The sequence below is a fragment of the Strix aluco genome, chromosome 23, assembly GCF_031877795.1.
Source record: "Strix aluco isolate bStrAlu1 chromosome 23, bStrAlu1.hap1, whole genome shotgun sequence".
Lineage (NCBI taxonomy): Eukaryota > Metazoa > Chordata > Aves > Strigiformes > Strigidae > Strix > Strix aluco.
This window is the reverse complement of record NC_133953.1, coordinates 646,956-661,096: the sequence shown is the minus strand read 5'-3', so window position 1 is coordinate 661,096 and position 14,141 is coordinate 646,956. Positions and strand designations below refer to the sequence as shown.

Below are 14,141 nucleotides of genomic sequence, written 5' to 3'. Positions count from 1 at the left end.
CTTTACATAGATCCCGGTGACCTCCAGACACAGGTTTGCCCTGGAACCTGTCCTGAGTTCCCTCGACCAGAGCTCTGTCCTCCTGTGGCCCCCCCTGACATTTTCCCAAACTCAAACAAATGAGAAAATAACGGCCCTACTGACAGTGTTCACTGCCCTTTGTGCTCACGAGAGTGTATCTCGCCTAACTGCTTTATCAGCTTTGAGGATAGATACTTTTTCCGTCAATGCATCAAATTTAGGAAAATTTAAAAAATAGTTTTTGTCAGACTTTTTGGCGGAAGACGCAGCCTGCAGTCTGCACGTACAGATGCCTTCCAGTTTGGCAATGCAATCTGCACTACTCCCTCATTGAGAAATTGCCGGGCTTGTCAACAGTACAAAACCAGATTGAATTTTGTGGACAATTGGAAGACAATTTTACATTGCTCTGTGCATACAGAACCAAAATCGGACTGGACTAAATTGGAAAATTGCCCCCCACGATTATAAAAGACAGAGTTTGGGGGTCTTTGCATGCTGTTATGAATGAGTGATTTTGATTCCATGTTTCGTGTGCCAACAGTGTAGACTGAGGAACGTTTCTGTCTGTAATAAAGGAAATTATTGCAATTCTGTCATACGAGTTACTCTGCCCAAACTGGCAGAAGGTGGCAAGTGATTGACGCATTATTTTTTTCCCCCCAAGAAATTCATCCTCAGTTCTTAAGTGTGCTGTTTTTTGTCACTCGAGAAACGCAGAGAAAAATGAGTTTGTTTTTACTTGTAAGGCTTTACTCAGTTGCCCAATTCGGCAGAGGAGCTGGACTATGGGGATCTCTCAGGTAAGGGCTAGTACGTAGGTAAACCGCTGCTCTTCTACGCTAGATACTGGTTCCACTCTGATTTCTGCATCTTGGCCATGTTGCATTGTATAGTTGCTGTGGTGTAGCCATTCCTCCAACGCACGGGCTCGCAGCTTGATGTACGCTGTTTTCTGTTGGGATTCTCCTGCCTTTTTTTTTTTATTTTGGCACCCATTTCTGTGTGGCACCCTTGAAAACGGGGCGGGAGGCGTGCAGAGCGGCGAGACTTTCCATTTCAGGTTGCCTCCCGGCTGCTGGGCTGCAATTTTTTGAACGCTAATTTGGAGACCGGTTGAGTTGAAACTTGATGTTCGTAAAACGCTCGACTCTGCCGTATTGTGCGAAACCGTCTTCAAAACATGCAGCTGGCGCTCAATCTTGCCTGCTTGGTGATTTCGCATAATACGACTATCAGATTGGGGACAAAAAGGAGGTAATTGCTTTATCAGCGGAGGCAAAGCCAACTAAATGGTTTGAACCTCTTTTTATCCACGCTGGACTGGAAGTTACAGAAATACGTCCTCATAGTTGGTCTCTGCAAATTAGTGCTAATCCAGATTAAGAAATAAAAGCATCTCCAGCGGATGCAGCTGGTGTATTCAAAACGGGGGTCGCATCAGTGGTGCGAATCCAACCTTCACATTTTGCCGGAGTCCTCCTAAGCGTTTTTAGAAATTCGCCCGATTTTTTGGCTCCCACTTCTCGGAGCGTCTCGGCAGCCCCGTTTTGCCCGCTGCAGGCCGAGGGCCGGCTCCGTCGCACGGACAGAAAGCTGGGAGCGGGCAGCGCAGCTGGGCCGAGCCTCCTCCTGGGCCCGGCCCTGCCCAGGAGCGTTGGGGTCCAGCGCTGCTCCCTCCGGGGCTCTGAACACGGACCAAAAACTGAGGCCAGAAAAGCAAAGCCCCGAGGCCTCACTGTGCTCTGTGAAACGCTCCCCTTTTGTCCGGCCGAATCGGCAGCGTCTCTTCCTGGAAGCCACTATAGGTATGCTTTGGCCAAGAGGTTAGAAATGATTGATTAATTCAGTATGTGTTCTAACGCCTGAGCGATACTAATAATTATTATTGCAGGCCTGGGCCAGATCTCATAGGTAAGAAGCACTAGAGGTGTCTGTTAAATATCGCTGTGTGGATGGGAAATAATTGTTTTGCTCTGATAAGCTTTGTTACTTTTCAAATCTGTATTTTTTCAAGAAAAACACACCTTTTGGTGAATGAAGAGAAGAACGGGAAGCAATTCCACAAAGGAATTCCTCAAAATGGGTGTCTGCTAGCAGCGCTGCCTTTGCCCGGAGCGCCTCTGTCCCGCGCGGTGCCAGCAGCGCAGCCCCGGCGGCATGTCACGGAGACGCTGTGGCCGCCGCCAGCGCCTGCCACCGCCTCCTGAGTACACAGCTCAGTGTTTCTGTTTTTCTGAATCTCGAACGTAAGTCAAAATTTCCCCAAAACTGTCCCCAAAGCAGCGCAAGCACAGCTGCTGCCAACAGCGAGCAGATGAGCCAGCAGCACCCTTTTTGCGCTACCACACACCCATTTTGGAGCATTTATTTTGACTGTGATTTTCTTTTTTCCTAAGAATTTCAAAATTTTGATTGTTGCTCTCTCAATTCCTTACATACACCCAAAAGGTAACCGTACCAAGTTAAATGTGCCGGTGTCACTAGGGAAAGAGCCCCCAGCCATTCTCTCCTACAAACAAAACTGCTCTCCATCCCGTCGCCCCTGCCCAGGCTCCCGGGAAACTGAAATCTGGTGCCGTTTGCAGGCTGTGCTCGCCAGGTTTGGGCTGGCTGAGGGGTGGTGCAGGTGAGTGCTGGAGCTGCGCTCTCCGTCGGGAACGCTGCCCTCCCCTCCGGCGGGCCTGGGCACGGAGACCCCCGAGGGCAGGGATCCATGAGCGCAGGGTGCGGGGCTGCGTGCCGGCGGGCTGGCTCGCCCGGGCAGATTGCGACCTGCCACCCATGCTGGCGCTGCCACGGCGTTGGCTGGGTATGCTGTTCCTTTCAGGTGTTCCTGTCCCGCTAATCGCTTCAACGGAGGCTCTGCCAACTGTGCAGTTAGGTACCGCGCCCCTTCCCTTCCGCCCAGGTAGCTGGTTGCCCGAGCTGCGTTTGCTTTTCCTGCTGGAGCTGTGTGTGTCCGTGCCCCTCGCCAACTCCTCCCGCACCCGGCACTGGGAGGGAGCGGCAGGGTTGGCCTCCCACTGCCGCAGCGCGGGGCTCCCGCTGCTGCAGCCTTGGGCTGGCCTGGCGCAGCGGGTCGATTCCTGCAGTGCTGGGAGCCGCCGGGGCAAACGCTGACATGTCCCGTGTGCGCGCACACGCCCACGCCTGGACACGCGTGTAGATGGACGTGTGTCCGTGCGTGCTGCCGCCTGCACTGACCAGAACGCCGCCGGTGTCCTCGCTTGGCACCCCGGGACCCCCCCTCCCACCCCGGGGCCCTGCGCTCTTCTCGCCTTGCTCAAGGGTGTCGGTGCACCTCTTGTAAAACAGGGAGCAATCAAGAAGGACCCGTGTAGCCTTCACATCGGGTTTGATTAACTAATCAACACCTGATTAGCACCTTTGTTCAAGGGGGATGCTGATGAATCAGTTGCTATCGATTGCGAGAAGGGCTCCATTTTCTAGCAGAGAGGAGGCTGAAGGAACAACCAGGAAACATTGAGCACCTGCCATAGTGATTAAATTTATTAAAACAAAGCGCATTATTTTTTATGAAGCGATCTTGAAATGGCTCACTGAAGGGGAGCTTATTGATTGAAGAAGGAGGAACTCCTCGAATTTCTCTGGCTTAAATTAGACCAAATTCAATTACAAAACGACAAGCAGGTTAACACTACTCTTTAGCAGTCCATCAATAAATTAGAGTAGGGGTAGCACGCTTAATGCCGCGCTGTAGTAATGAATAACGTTATTGCTCATCCTGTCATACCCAGGCAGTGATTTCTGTCCTCCCACATCGTGCATAAGTGGTTTATAGTGTGTCTGAAATAACGACAGCCTGTTCTGCCCCCGGCCCCGCCTGCCAGCACCTCCCGCCAGCCCCAACTTGTAGTCCTGCTCCATCATTGCAAAAAACTAATTCCACAAAAGACTTCACCAGAAATTCAGCAGGGCCACGCTGGCACTAGCTTTATGTCTCCTTCCTCATAGCAAAGAGGAATAGCTGGCTGACCCCCCACGTCTGACCAGCAGTGACATGTGGGAGCTTAACTCATGTTGCTCTGTTAATTATTTAATAAACTAAACTTTAACAAGAGGAAGAAGAGATCTCTCAGTTAGGAATTCTTTGAAGAACCTGATGTAGGTTTCCTTTTCCCTGCTTTGATGCAGATGTTGCGTTATCATCTGGGCAGCACGATGGCTGGCAGGGGAGTTAGTGTGTGGGACCTTACCTATGCCCACCTGCCAGTTCAGCCCCCGCTGTCCTACATCAATAGCTTGAAATTAATTCTCACCCAGAAACAGATTAATTTGTGTGGGAGTGCAGCAACAAATCCAAATATGCCAAAATTAACATCTATCCTATAATTTCAGAAAAACGTCCACCAATTTTCTGCTTGTACAGCACCAAAGTGCATAGAACAAGTTCAGGGCTGTTCAGAGATACCCCAAAGCGTTCCAGAGCGTTGGCCTACGGAACGTGGAGCAGGAAGGAGGGTGACGAGCAAGGATGGGGCCGGGACCCCCCGTGCAGCAGGTGCAGGATCAAAACTCGCACTTTCCTGAGTGGCCGTGGGGGCGGCTGCGTCTCCACGTGCTGCCTTCGCTTCCCGCCCGCGGTGTGGAGGGATGGAGAGGCCTAACGGGAACCGGGACGGTGCCGGGGGATGCTGCGAGACGTAGCAGGAATCCCGGGAGTAGCAGCGGTGGAAAGCGGGTGCCGAGCTCAGCCCCGGGCCCAGGAGGTCACTGGGATGGAGCCGCTGCCTGCGGGCGCTGGAGGATGCTGGCGTGTGCAGAAGGTCCCGTCCCAAAGGTGATCCCAAACCCAACGTCTGGAGCTTTGCAGGGTCCGGCTCGGAATGCGCGGTGAGCACTGAAGTTAGAAATGAAGTGGTTTGACTCTGATAGGTCTGGAGCATTTAGAGCGGGTATAATTGAGATTTAAAATAGTAGCTAGTACAGTCAGCCAGGTCCAACTTAGTCTTTCTCTTAATCTTGAGATGCTGCCACCTACGAAAAGAGTGGAAGCTAGAATACACGTAGATACATACATATATATATATATTTTAAAGCCTCATTAAACCAGAATTGAGTGGAACCTTTTTGTCGAGTAGTTGGGAGGAGAAAAGTCTTCCATCTGCTAAACCTTGCTGTAAGCGTTGACCCACATTGTCAGGATATTGCTATTAAAATCTGCCAGCTTTTCTCGTACTCTTGAGACAGTCCACAGAAAGCTATTTTTAAACAATTAGATCTGCAAAAACGCTGGAAAACTTGACATCATTAATACATTTATTTTTTAAAAAGTGTCTGCCCCTGCAAAAACCCCCTAGCGAAGAACCTGCGGGTTTAAAACGCGGGTGTTAATTGGCAATACCGACACGGAGGATGAGCAGCTGAACGTCTGCTGCACGCGGCTCCCGACTCGGGACGAGTTCCCTTAGGATGGTGCCGGGGCGGTGCCAGTAGGAGCCAGCCCAAAGTGCCTTTCTTTTCTGTCTACGAACTGTTTCAGGACTTGCACTTTTTGCTTAAAGGAAAACTTCAGGGCTCGCGTTCAAGTGGTACAATCTCTCATTTTGTTGATTACATGAGTAGTTGGTTAAAATAACAAGCAAAAATTAATTCGGAGCTACCAAAGTCTCTTACTGGCCGGCCCTTGGCGCGGGACTAGAGTGCTCTCTGCTGCTGTCTGCAGCGCTGCAGCTCGCGCCGACGCGCTCAGTGCCGCAGCGGGCCCAGCGCTGGCATCGCTCGACGGCAGGGCACCACCGTGCTCTTCTCTCGGGGGAGGCATCACAGCACTTGAAAAGAAAAATGGATTTTTTTCCGCATATATTCCACTATTGCAGGTGGATTGTACCAGCACCGCTGCTGTTTTCCTTTAAGGTACTTTGGTGTCAAGCGAAGCGCCACCCCCCAACGCTGGGTTCAGCCGAGGTGCGGAGGGGCCGCGGCTGCGCGCGCTGTTCCCAACAGGCAGCGGTGTCGGCACCTGCCCGCGCTCTCCCCTCCCGCCCGCCCTCCACCCCCACCCGCCACAAAACCACCGCAAACCAGAAACAAATCTGTAATAGAAAAATTCTGACTATTCGATTTAAAGGCCAGCGTGCTCCAATATATATTAACATCTTAATGGGAAAGCTCGGCATGTATACATTTACTACTCTCTGACAAGAGGGAATTAAATGTCAGAAGGATTTGTAGCATCTATAATTGAATTGGTGCTGAGAAAAGCAAATCTTAAGGAAGAATAACATATTAGGATTAGCAAATAATGTGGCATTTTGTCAGCTCCTGCCATCTCATCTGTTCCCTCTTCAGTAATAAAGTCGTGATTTCTGCTTTAATCATAGATATGAAGCGGGAATAGCTTTTGTGAATTGGAGACAGCCTTTTAAAGCAGATTCTGGTTTTTAAGGTCAAGTCTCCCTTTCTTGGCACAAATTTGGGGAATTATTCTTTGCTCCAGACCCGGCACGCTTTTTTTAATTACCAAAGAAATAATGAGTGACGGAAAATGAAGCAGCCGCTCTCGTGCTGGTGGCGTGCAGATGGATTTGCTTGGAGCGGTGACCGGAATTGCCGGAGCCGGGTCTGCCGGCCACTGGCTTTGCCTTGGGTTGACGTTGGGCAGCTACGCTGGAGCACGGGGAGCTGGATGAGGTGTGGGAGAGGAGGTGCTGAGGGAGGAACGTTAGCAAAGGACCAGCGTCACGCTGGAATGGCTTGTGAGGGAGGATCCAGCGCTGGAGAGTTTTATTGAAGTGTTGGAGTAGGAAAGCAGCGTTACAGGGCTGTGGGTGTCGCTGACTGGGCCTTGGCCTCTCAAGGTGTTTTGTTGTTGCTTTCCTGTTTAAAAGGAAGAAAAAATATGCCAGAGGCCTAAAAAATTTTCCAAATTTGGATTTTTCTTAGAAACAGCAGGTAGTTTATCTTTGGAGAGCAAATCACTTCAACCCAGAAAAGCTATGAGGCAGATTTTATTTTTGTAAGTGTGTTTTAATGCCTCTAAACACAGCGTGTTTATTTTAGGCTAGACCTTAGGCTCTTTCGCCTGCAGAGGCGGGCTCAGGCGGGTACCGCAGGCCGCCAGAGCGGTGGGTGCTCGCTCCCCGCTGCAGCGGCGTCGGGCCTGTCCTGGCTGCGCTTGGGCCCTCGGGGCGGCCTTCAGGGCCAACGCGCTTGGGCGCAAGAGGCGGCTTCTGAACCTCGATTGTGGTGGCTGGTGCAGCACGGCAGAGGAGCCGTGCCTTTCCCTTGCTAGTCTAACGTAAATATACGTATCTTTTAGCTTCTAAGTTAGGAGGACGCTGTCGGTGGCCTCGCTGACTTGCTGTAGATGGTTTGCAGGCACTAGGCATCCTCCAAAGTTGTTCAGTTTTTACACAGTGTGTAAGCTCAGAGATGAACTATTTAGCCACAAGCATAATAAAATAAGCTTGTGGCTTGCCTTCGCAGAGGTCTTTTTTAACAGAAATAATTAAGAAAAATGGCCCTGCATGTCCCAGTAGATAAAATCATCCTTAATAAACCGTTCTGGCCAGAGCTGTTTGCCACGCTCTATGCAAAAGCCCCTTCCCAGGGAAACCCCGTGTCCCGACGTCACTGCAAAGGGAAGGGAAGCCGCGAGGCATGTGTTGGGCACAAGACTTTTGCACGAGCGCACCAAGGTTTCATCTTTCCAGAACTTTAATTTATGGTGATTAAGAAAAAATGCCTCTTGATGTAAAATCCTGCTCCAAGCACATTAGAGAGCCGTAACTCAGTGTGTTTATTTCCCTTTGCTGTTCCAGATGTCAGTAGACATTCATCCTCCCACTCTGGGCTGCTGCTGCCTCCTCCTCAGCGCAGCCGGCCAGATCTGGGTGCTAAGTTTCCAAAAAAAAAAAAAAATTTTAAAAATGGAGTGGAGGTAGTCTAAAGCAGCTGCTCCAGTAGCTGAGCCAGGTTTGGCTGCTTTGTGGGGAGTAAGTCCTCAAAGGCCCGGGTTAGCGGAGCCGAGCGCCACAGTGAGGCCGTACTCGAGTGGCGGCTGCCCGCAGCGCCCAGGGCTGCTGCTTTTTCTGCAGCTGCTGTCCTGGGCAGGCAGCGGGGTCTGGGCGCAGGCGAGCTGGTCGGCCTGGCACGGCGCTGCGCTGCCCTTTGCCGACGGCGAGCAGGGATGGTCGGCCGCTTGCCAAAGCAGCCGATGCTGGGAAGCGTCTGTGATATGGCCCGTTCCTGCTGGAGACGACACAAAAATTCCCTCCCTTGATCATGCTCTCGGATTTCTCGGGCACGCTCTTCCCGCAGCAAGTGACGCGGGTGTAGGTGATGTGACAGCGGATGCTCTCGCTCTGCAGGAGAGTGTTTTTGGGCCCCAGTTTGGAGCTGATGGGAGAAGCTGCTGGAAGGGACTTGCCGACGGCAATGCCGAGGGGCTGCTCTGCGTCGTGGCCCTTAACGTGCCCCTCGCCCCGACCCGCTTCAGCCCCCACCACCTGTGCCAGAGCTCCTGCTTTTAGAAGTTACAGGACAAGACACTCGAAGGGTTTTTTTCTTAAATTGTTTTAATTAAAAGACCCTTTATGGTGCTCTCAGTCACGAGTTATTTACTTAGGTCCCTCAGTCCTTAATCTTGGAGCAGAATTGGAAATATCGATAGAAAGCGTAAATCCCGGGCTGCTGCTCGCCAGCTTTGTATCAGGTTTCAGCTCAAAAGAGCACCATTACCTTTAGCTGTCACGGATCTGTACGCTTGATCGATAAACTTCAAATATTATTAGAGGTGGAGGCTTCAGAGATTTGCTCTGTTCTTTGGAGGGAGACGGAGATAAATCTTTCTTAAAAATTGACTTGCATTTGCACTCTCAGTCTTCCTGGTAAAATGCATTTCTCTTAGGTGTCTGGGCAACTGCATGCAGGACAGATTTATAGGCCATGTGCTTCTTGTAGTGAAAGATTTAAATGGTAAATCCTTCACATATGACTTCACAAATCATGTAAAGTTAAAAGATTTTTACCGTTTCTGTTGCTGCTGTGCTTAAATTGTAAGGTATGGCCAGTAAATCATTTTAATGGAGGTGTCGCGCTTGACTCAATAAAAAAAAGAGACAATGGTTTAGCTTCTGTTCCAAAATGTTAATGTATTAATCAACGGGAGAATAATTGTTTTTTACTACATTATAAATCTCGGTTGCCATTAGGATTGCAGTGAGGGTTGATGTAGCTGCGTTCTTAAATTAAAATTGTTTACACTGCTATACATTAATTTTACATGGCCATAGCTCATTCTGGGTTCATTTTGGAGTTGTTCCTCCGCCAAATAAGTCATTCCTCTCCCGGGTGACGGCGTCCTAAGGGAGAGGCGCTTATAAAAGAGAGCTGATGGCATGGTGAGGAGTTAAAGAAATGAAATAAAGCAGTTGCAGGCACTGTACAATTATTGCTCGCTCTCTCCTTTTGAAGAGGTTTTTATAGTTTGGGTGAGGAGTTTTGTGTCTCCGGACGTTGTGGGCTGCACTGGACGGCAAAGGTTGCGGTGAATGATGTCATCTGGTTGGGTCGGGGGAGAGGGGGGTTGTAAAGGCGTTTGTCGTGCTGGGTTGGGTGGGTTTTGGTTGAGGCGTTTTTTGGGCGGGAGCTGAAATGTTTGCAGCAGGGCACTTGTTAAAGACATTTCTGCAGAGCCAACGATTAATATTCCCATTTTGTACTGCTATTCCCTGTGCCCCCATCCCCCGGGAGGTTGAAATTTGGGGAGCTTTCTAGGGAAATGTCCCCAAATACATACCCACCACTGACTCCATCTCTCCTCTCCCTCTCCCAGCTGTCTTCCACATGTGTAGTCATAGTGCTGCTGCTTGTAGCGGAAAACACCTCGCGAGTCGAGCTGCCAGATCAGTTCGGCTCTGGACAGAGTTCCTCGGCCCGAACTCATCTGTCTTGATAGCTCCGTGCTTTACCCCTCTGCCTTTGGAGAGCACAGGGGTGGCTTTTCCAGGCCTGAGAGCAGCTGCAGCCAGACCCTTCGGAGAGCCTCATAATAAGTGCCGAATTCTTATTCCTCTTCTGATCTCAACAGATTCTCGTGCAGGTGAGGAAGGGGCAATACGGAGCGTGGACCATGCGGTGGTTGGTGGCGTCGTGGCTGTAGTCGTGTTTGCGATGCTTTGCCTGCTCATCATTTTAGGGCGATATTTTGCCAGACATAAAGGTAAGACAAAGACCGAAACCAGAAAATGGGAGGACGTGGCATGCGGGTCCCCTTGCTCACGGTGGTGTCCTGTCTGATGTGGGGACCCCTCTGCTGCTCTGACAGATTGGCTCCCAGAGCCCTTTGAAATGGGGAAGGGAGGGAGGCTGGCGCAGGGCACCGATGTTCTGGGCGCCAGGGCCTTGGGACGGGAGGGCGGTGGTTTGCCCCAGACACGGGCTGTCCCCGCCGGGCCACCGCTGCGGCTCGCGGGCAATGGTGCCGGGGAGGCAGAGCCCCTTCCAAGGCGCCTTGGCAGCGGGGCATGGCCAGCACGGCAAGTTCCTGTTCCAGAGCAGCGTCTCCCGACGTGGGGCACGCTGAGTTCCCTCACGCCGAGCTCTGTCTCCTGCTTCAAGTAAAGCATATAAAGCACAATTTTAGCGATATTTGTGCGCTTCTGAGAGGGGGAAATACCTGAGACTTAAGTTCTTTTCCGAGTAAGAGGCTGCAGGGAGCGGGATGCCGTCGCATGTCAGAGCAGGGACATGAGTGCCCAGAGCCAGGTCGGCCCGGAGGTCTCCAGCGGCTCCTGGCCCACAGGAGCAAGGAGCTCCCGCACCGGCCCGCGGCCACCTGCCTCCTTGCTGGCATCACTTGGTCACACCCCAGACGGGTATTTTCATGGTTTGCATAATTTTTTCCCCTTTCGCTCGCGGCTTCGTGGCTCGCTCTCAGCACCTCGCAGATACCTCCCGCTTCCCTTTCAGGTACATACTTCACCCACGAAGCCAAAGGAGCAGATGATGCGGCCGACGCAGACACAGCCATCATCAATGCAGAAGGAGGACAGAACAACTCCGAGGAAAAGAAAGAGTACTTCATCTAGAGCAGCCTTGGTTTCTATGAGGTGTCCAACCGTGGACGGTTACTACTGGCCCTATTTAAACGCTCAAGAGACAGTGATATTGGAAGTTGCAACCAGCTTGTGTCTTTTTTTTTAAAGAAAAAAAAAGCAAATGGGTGGAGAGTCGTGAGGCTGGGAGGGTCCGGGATTTGCTGTGTAAAAATATTCCTCGTAAAGTACACTCTGCTGTTCGACACCTCAGTTTGTTTGGGTTTTCTTTTTTTGGCCAAGTCCAGCTTGGATTTAGTTTAGTGAAGTCATTTGCAGAAGATTCTGTGCCTTGTTTAATTTCTGTTTGTTCGGGTCGGGGGGAGGCTGGGAAGAAGAGGGGCTTCTGTGCGGTAGTTCCCTTCGGGTTTCTGTGGCTCTTCGTTTCCCCTTTCCTGTTTGTTTCTGGAGTTGCCTGCTGGGACCCCGTGGAGTAGGTGGGTTTCTTTGAGGGTGTTTCTCTTTCTGTTCCTCTTCACCGTTTTCCGTTCAGAACTCGAGCTCATCGGAGGAGAACCAGCACATTTTAGATTTCGTAGTTTGCAGTTCAGTGTGCCCATCTCCCATTCCCTCTTCGTCGTAAAGGCTTGGATAAACAAGCGACGAGACCCCGTGTGTGGCTGCCCGTGTTCAGGTGCTTTTGATGGTGGCGACGAGGAAATCGGCTGGAGCTCGGCAAAGGCGCGGCTCGGCCGCGGGGAAGCGGACGGGGGCTTCTCCCCCTGGGGGGGAGGCCGGGCCCGGCCCCCCTGGGCTCGCGAGGGGCTTCTGCCACGGCCTTGCCAAGCGCCCAGCCCGCTCGCCCGGCTGCGCCCGGCTCTCCCGGGTCGCTCGAGAAGGCAGAGCCCTCCCGGGGCGCAGGGGGCTGCGGGTTTTGCCGTCCGCTCCCCAGCTTCTGCAGCCGCGGGACGCGGTGGGTGCGACGCCTCCCCCCCACCCCCCGCGCGCTACAGCCGAGGCCCGGACGAGCAAAACTGCCTTTTTTTCTACCCGCTAAGTAAAACGTGGGAATTTGTGTTAAAACAACAGTGCTAACTGACTTATAAAGCCATAGGTGAAAAGGAGAATCTAGCTAAATTAGAATCGTAAGTGGCAGGTAGTGGACTGCAGTGAGCAGATGGTATTAAAGTTATATACGCTGAATTTTTTTTGGTGAGTAATCTTGGATTTCGAGCGATGCTTTTTTTTACTGTGTTTCTGTGGAAAATGTATGCTGATTTATTTAAGGGAAGCATTAATCTTAGCGTCAGGTTTGGGGGTTTTTTTAGGGGTTTCGGGGGGAGCATTTTCGTGCGGTTTTTTTCTTCTTAATTGTTGTTTTTGGCAGAACCATTACAGTGCGGGAGCCCGTTGGGAGCGGGATGGCCGGCCGGCAGAGCGAGCCCGTCCGCCAGCAGCGCTCTGTCTTTCCCCTTGTCACGAGAAGAACCTGGCAGAAATACCCTTTTTTCCGAGCAGATTTTGTCGAGCGCAGCTCTTTTCTGAGCCTTCAGCACCGTTGCCAAACCCCATGGTGGTGAGAAGCAGTCAGGAGGTTGGAGGCCGGGGGGCGTTTTCAGCCGTCGCGGGTGCGGGATCGGCAGCCTGGGTTGGAGCAGCCCATTTTGTTTTGGAAGTGTACCGTAGTGCAGTGTTACCGATGTAACTTTGACTTACAATGTTGACATGTCTCAGGTTCATGTGTTTTGATTGGTGTTTTCCGTCTCAGGTAGATTGCAAAATTTCGGCCCCACACATTGGGAAAAAAAAAAAAAAACACGTAAAAACAGGATAAAAAACAGGAAATTACGAATTTTAGTTGTATATTGGTTTATGTATTTTTTCTTCAGTATACAGTGCACTGTTTGAAATGTATTGTTGAGTATTACTTTGTACAGCTTTAGATCATTAGGATTTTGAAGCGTGAAGAAAGAACAACCTTGTTTAAAGGAGTATTACAAATGAAGGACGCGGAACTGATGATAAACAACCTTGTTCTTTATTCACCCGGCCTTTTTATTTTTTCCCCTTAGGCCAGTTCTGTTTTAAGGTGTCCATGGAAGATGTTACAATGTAAGAAAATACATATCCATCTGCTCCCATTCACATTTTGTATTGGTTCATGTATACCATTTTTACAAAGGAAAAGAAGTACTATAAAATATCTGTCTTCTTAATAAAAAAAAATTAATGTTACAAAACTAAACCTCACTTTGCCCTCTTTGTCCCCTGTCGTTACGGAGACAGCAATCACGGTGACCTTCGCCCCCGGCTCGCCCGCCGGCGCGGTGCTCGGAGGGGACGGTGCTGAGCAGGGAACGCCCCGGCGCTGCCCGCGGGCTGCACCCTCCTGCCCGGCCCTGCCCGGTCCCAGGAAGAGCCTGGCTCCTGGCCCATCGGGCAAGGACGATGGCCAAAGGATGATGACGATGAGAGGGTCTACCCTTGCCAAGCGCCTACGTGGGTGATTTTCGGCGCGTTGGGTAAAGCCGCTTCGCACCTTCACGACGCGTTCGTGTCCTTTGCCAAGGAGGCCGTGGGGTGTGGAGGGGCTGCCTTGGGCAGGGAGGTCCCCGCCGAGCTCTTCCAGCGCCGCAGCCTTAAATCTCCTGTGAGGGAGATCATCTCAGGTTAATTAATCTCCAGGCTCAACCTTGCTGGGAGCAGCTGGAAGTCCGGCCTGAAGGCGGCCATGCTGCGATTGCATCTTCTGACGCTGTTTATCCTGCGCTGGGGTTTACTTAAGGAGAAGATCGATCTGTAACCGACACTTCAGTCGTCCTGAGCTGCGGGGTGTCTGCCCAGACACAAGCTCTCAATGGCAGACAAATATTTAAATGCTGTAATGGTGGGTGAGTGACCTCCTTCACCCTGTTCCCACCTCCAGTTCAGTTCTGGTCTTTGCCAGATTTTCTTGGCTCTCCCTTTAAAAAGGTCGGGGTTTCTGAACTGCACTATGTGATTCCTGTTCCCCTCCGAACACCAAAGCCCAGGGAGAAGTTCTGCCGCCATGAATCCGTTTGCCGCTGCTCCATCTTGGCGGAGCTGCTGACGGGCCTGGCCCTCGCTCCTCCTCCA

The 14,141-nt window shown here is 51.4% G+C and overlaps 1 protein-coding gene across 6 annotated transcripts in view; it reads left to right on the top strand.

Annotated features, from left to right (window-relative positions):
- Positions 1 to 13,269, top strand: part of CADM1 (cell adhesion molecule 1) — a 161,555-nt gene extending 148,286 nt beyond the window's left edge. For 4 of the 6 annotated variants that reach the window (XM_074848642.1, XM_074848641.1, XM_074848640.1 and 1 more), the window contains 2 exons: positions 10,079 to 10,210; positions 10,960 to 13,269. In XM_074848642.1, the coding sequence (XP_074704743.1) occupies positions 10,079 to 10,210; positions 10,960 to 11,078 (251 nt within the window). In that variant the 3' untranslated portion in view covers positions 11,079 to 13,269. Of the gene's footprint in view, positions 1 to 770; positions 825 to 10,078; positions 10,211 to 10,959 lie in introns of all 6 variants that reach the window. The other 2 variants (XM_074848643.1, XM_074848639.1) reach the window with 1 other exon arrangement.
- Positions 13,270 to 14,141: the final 872 nt, after the last annotated feature.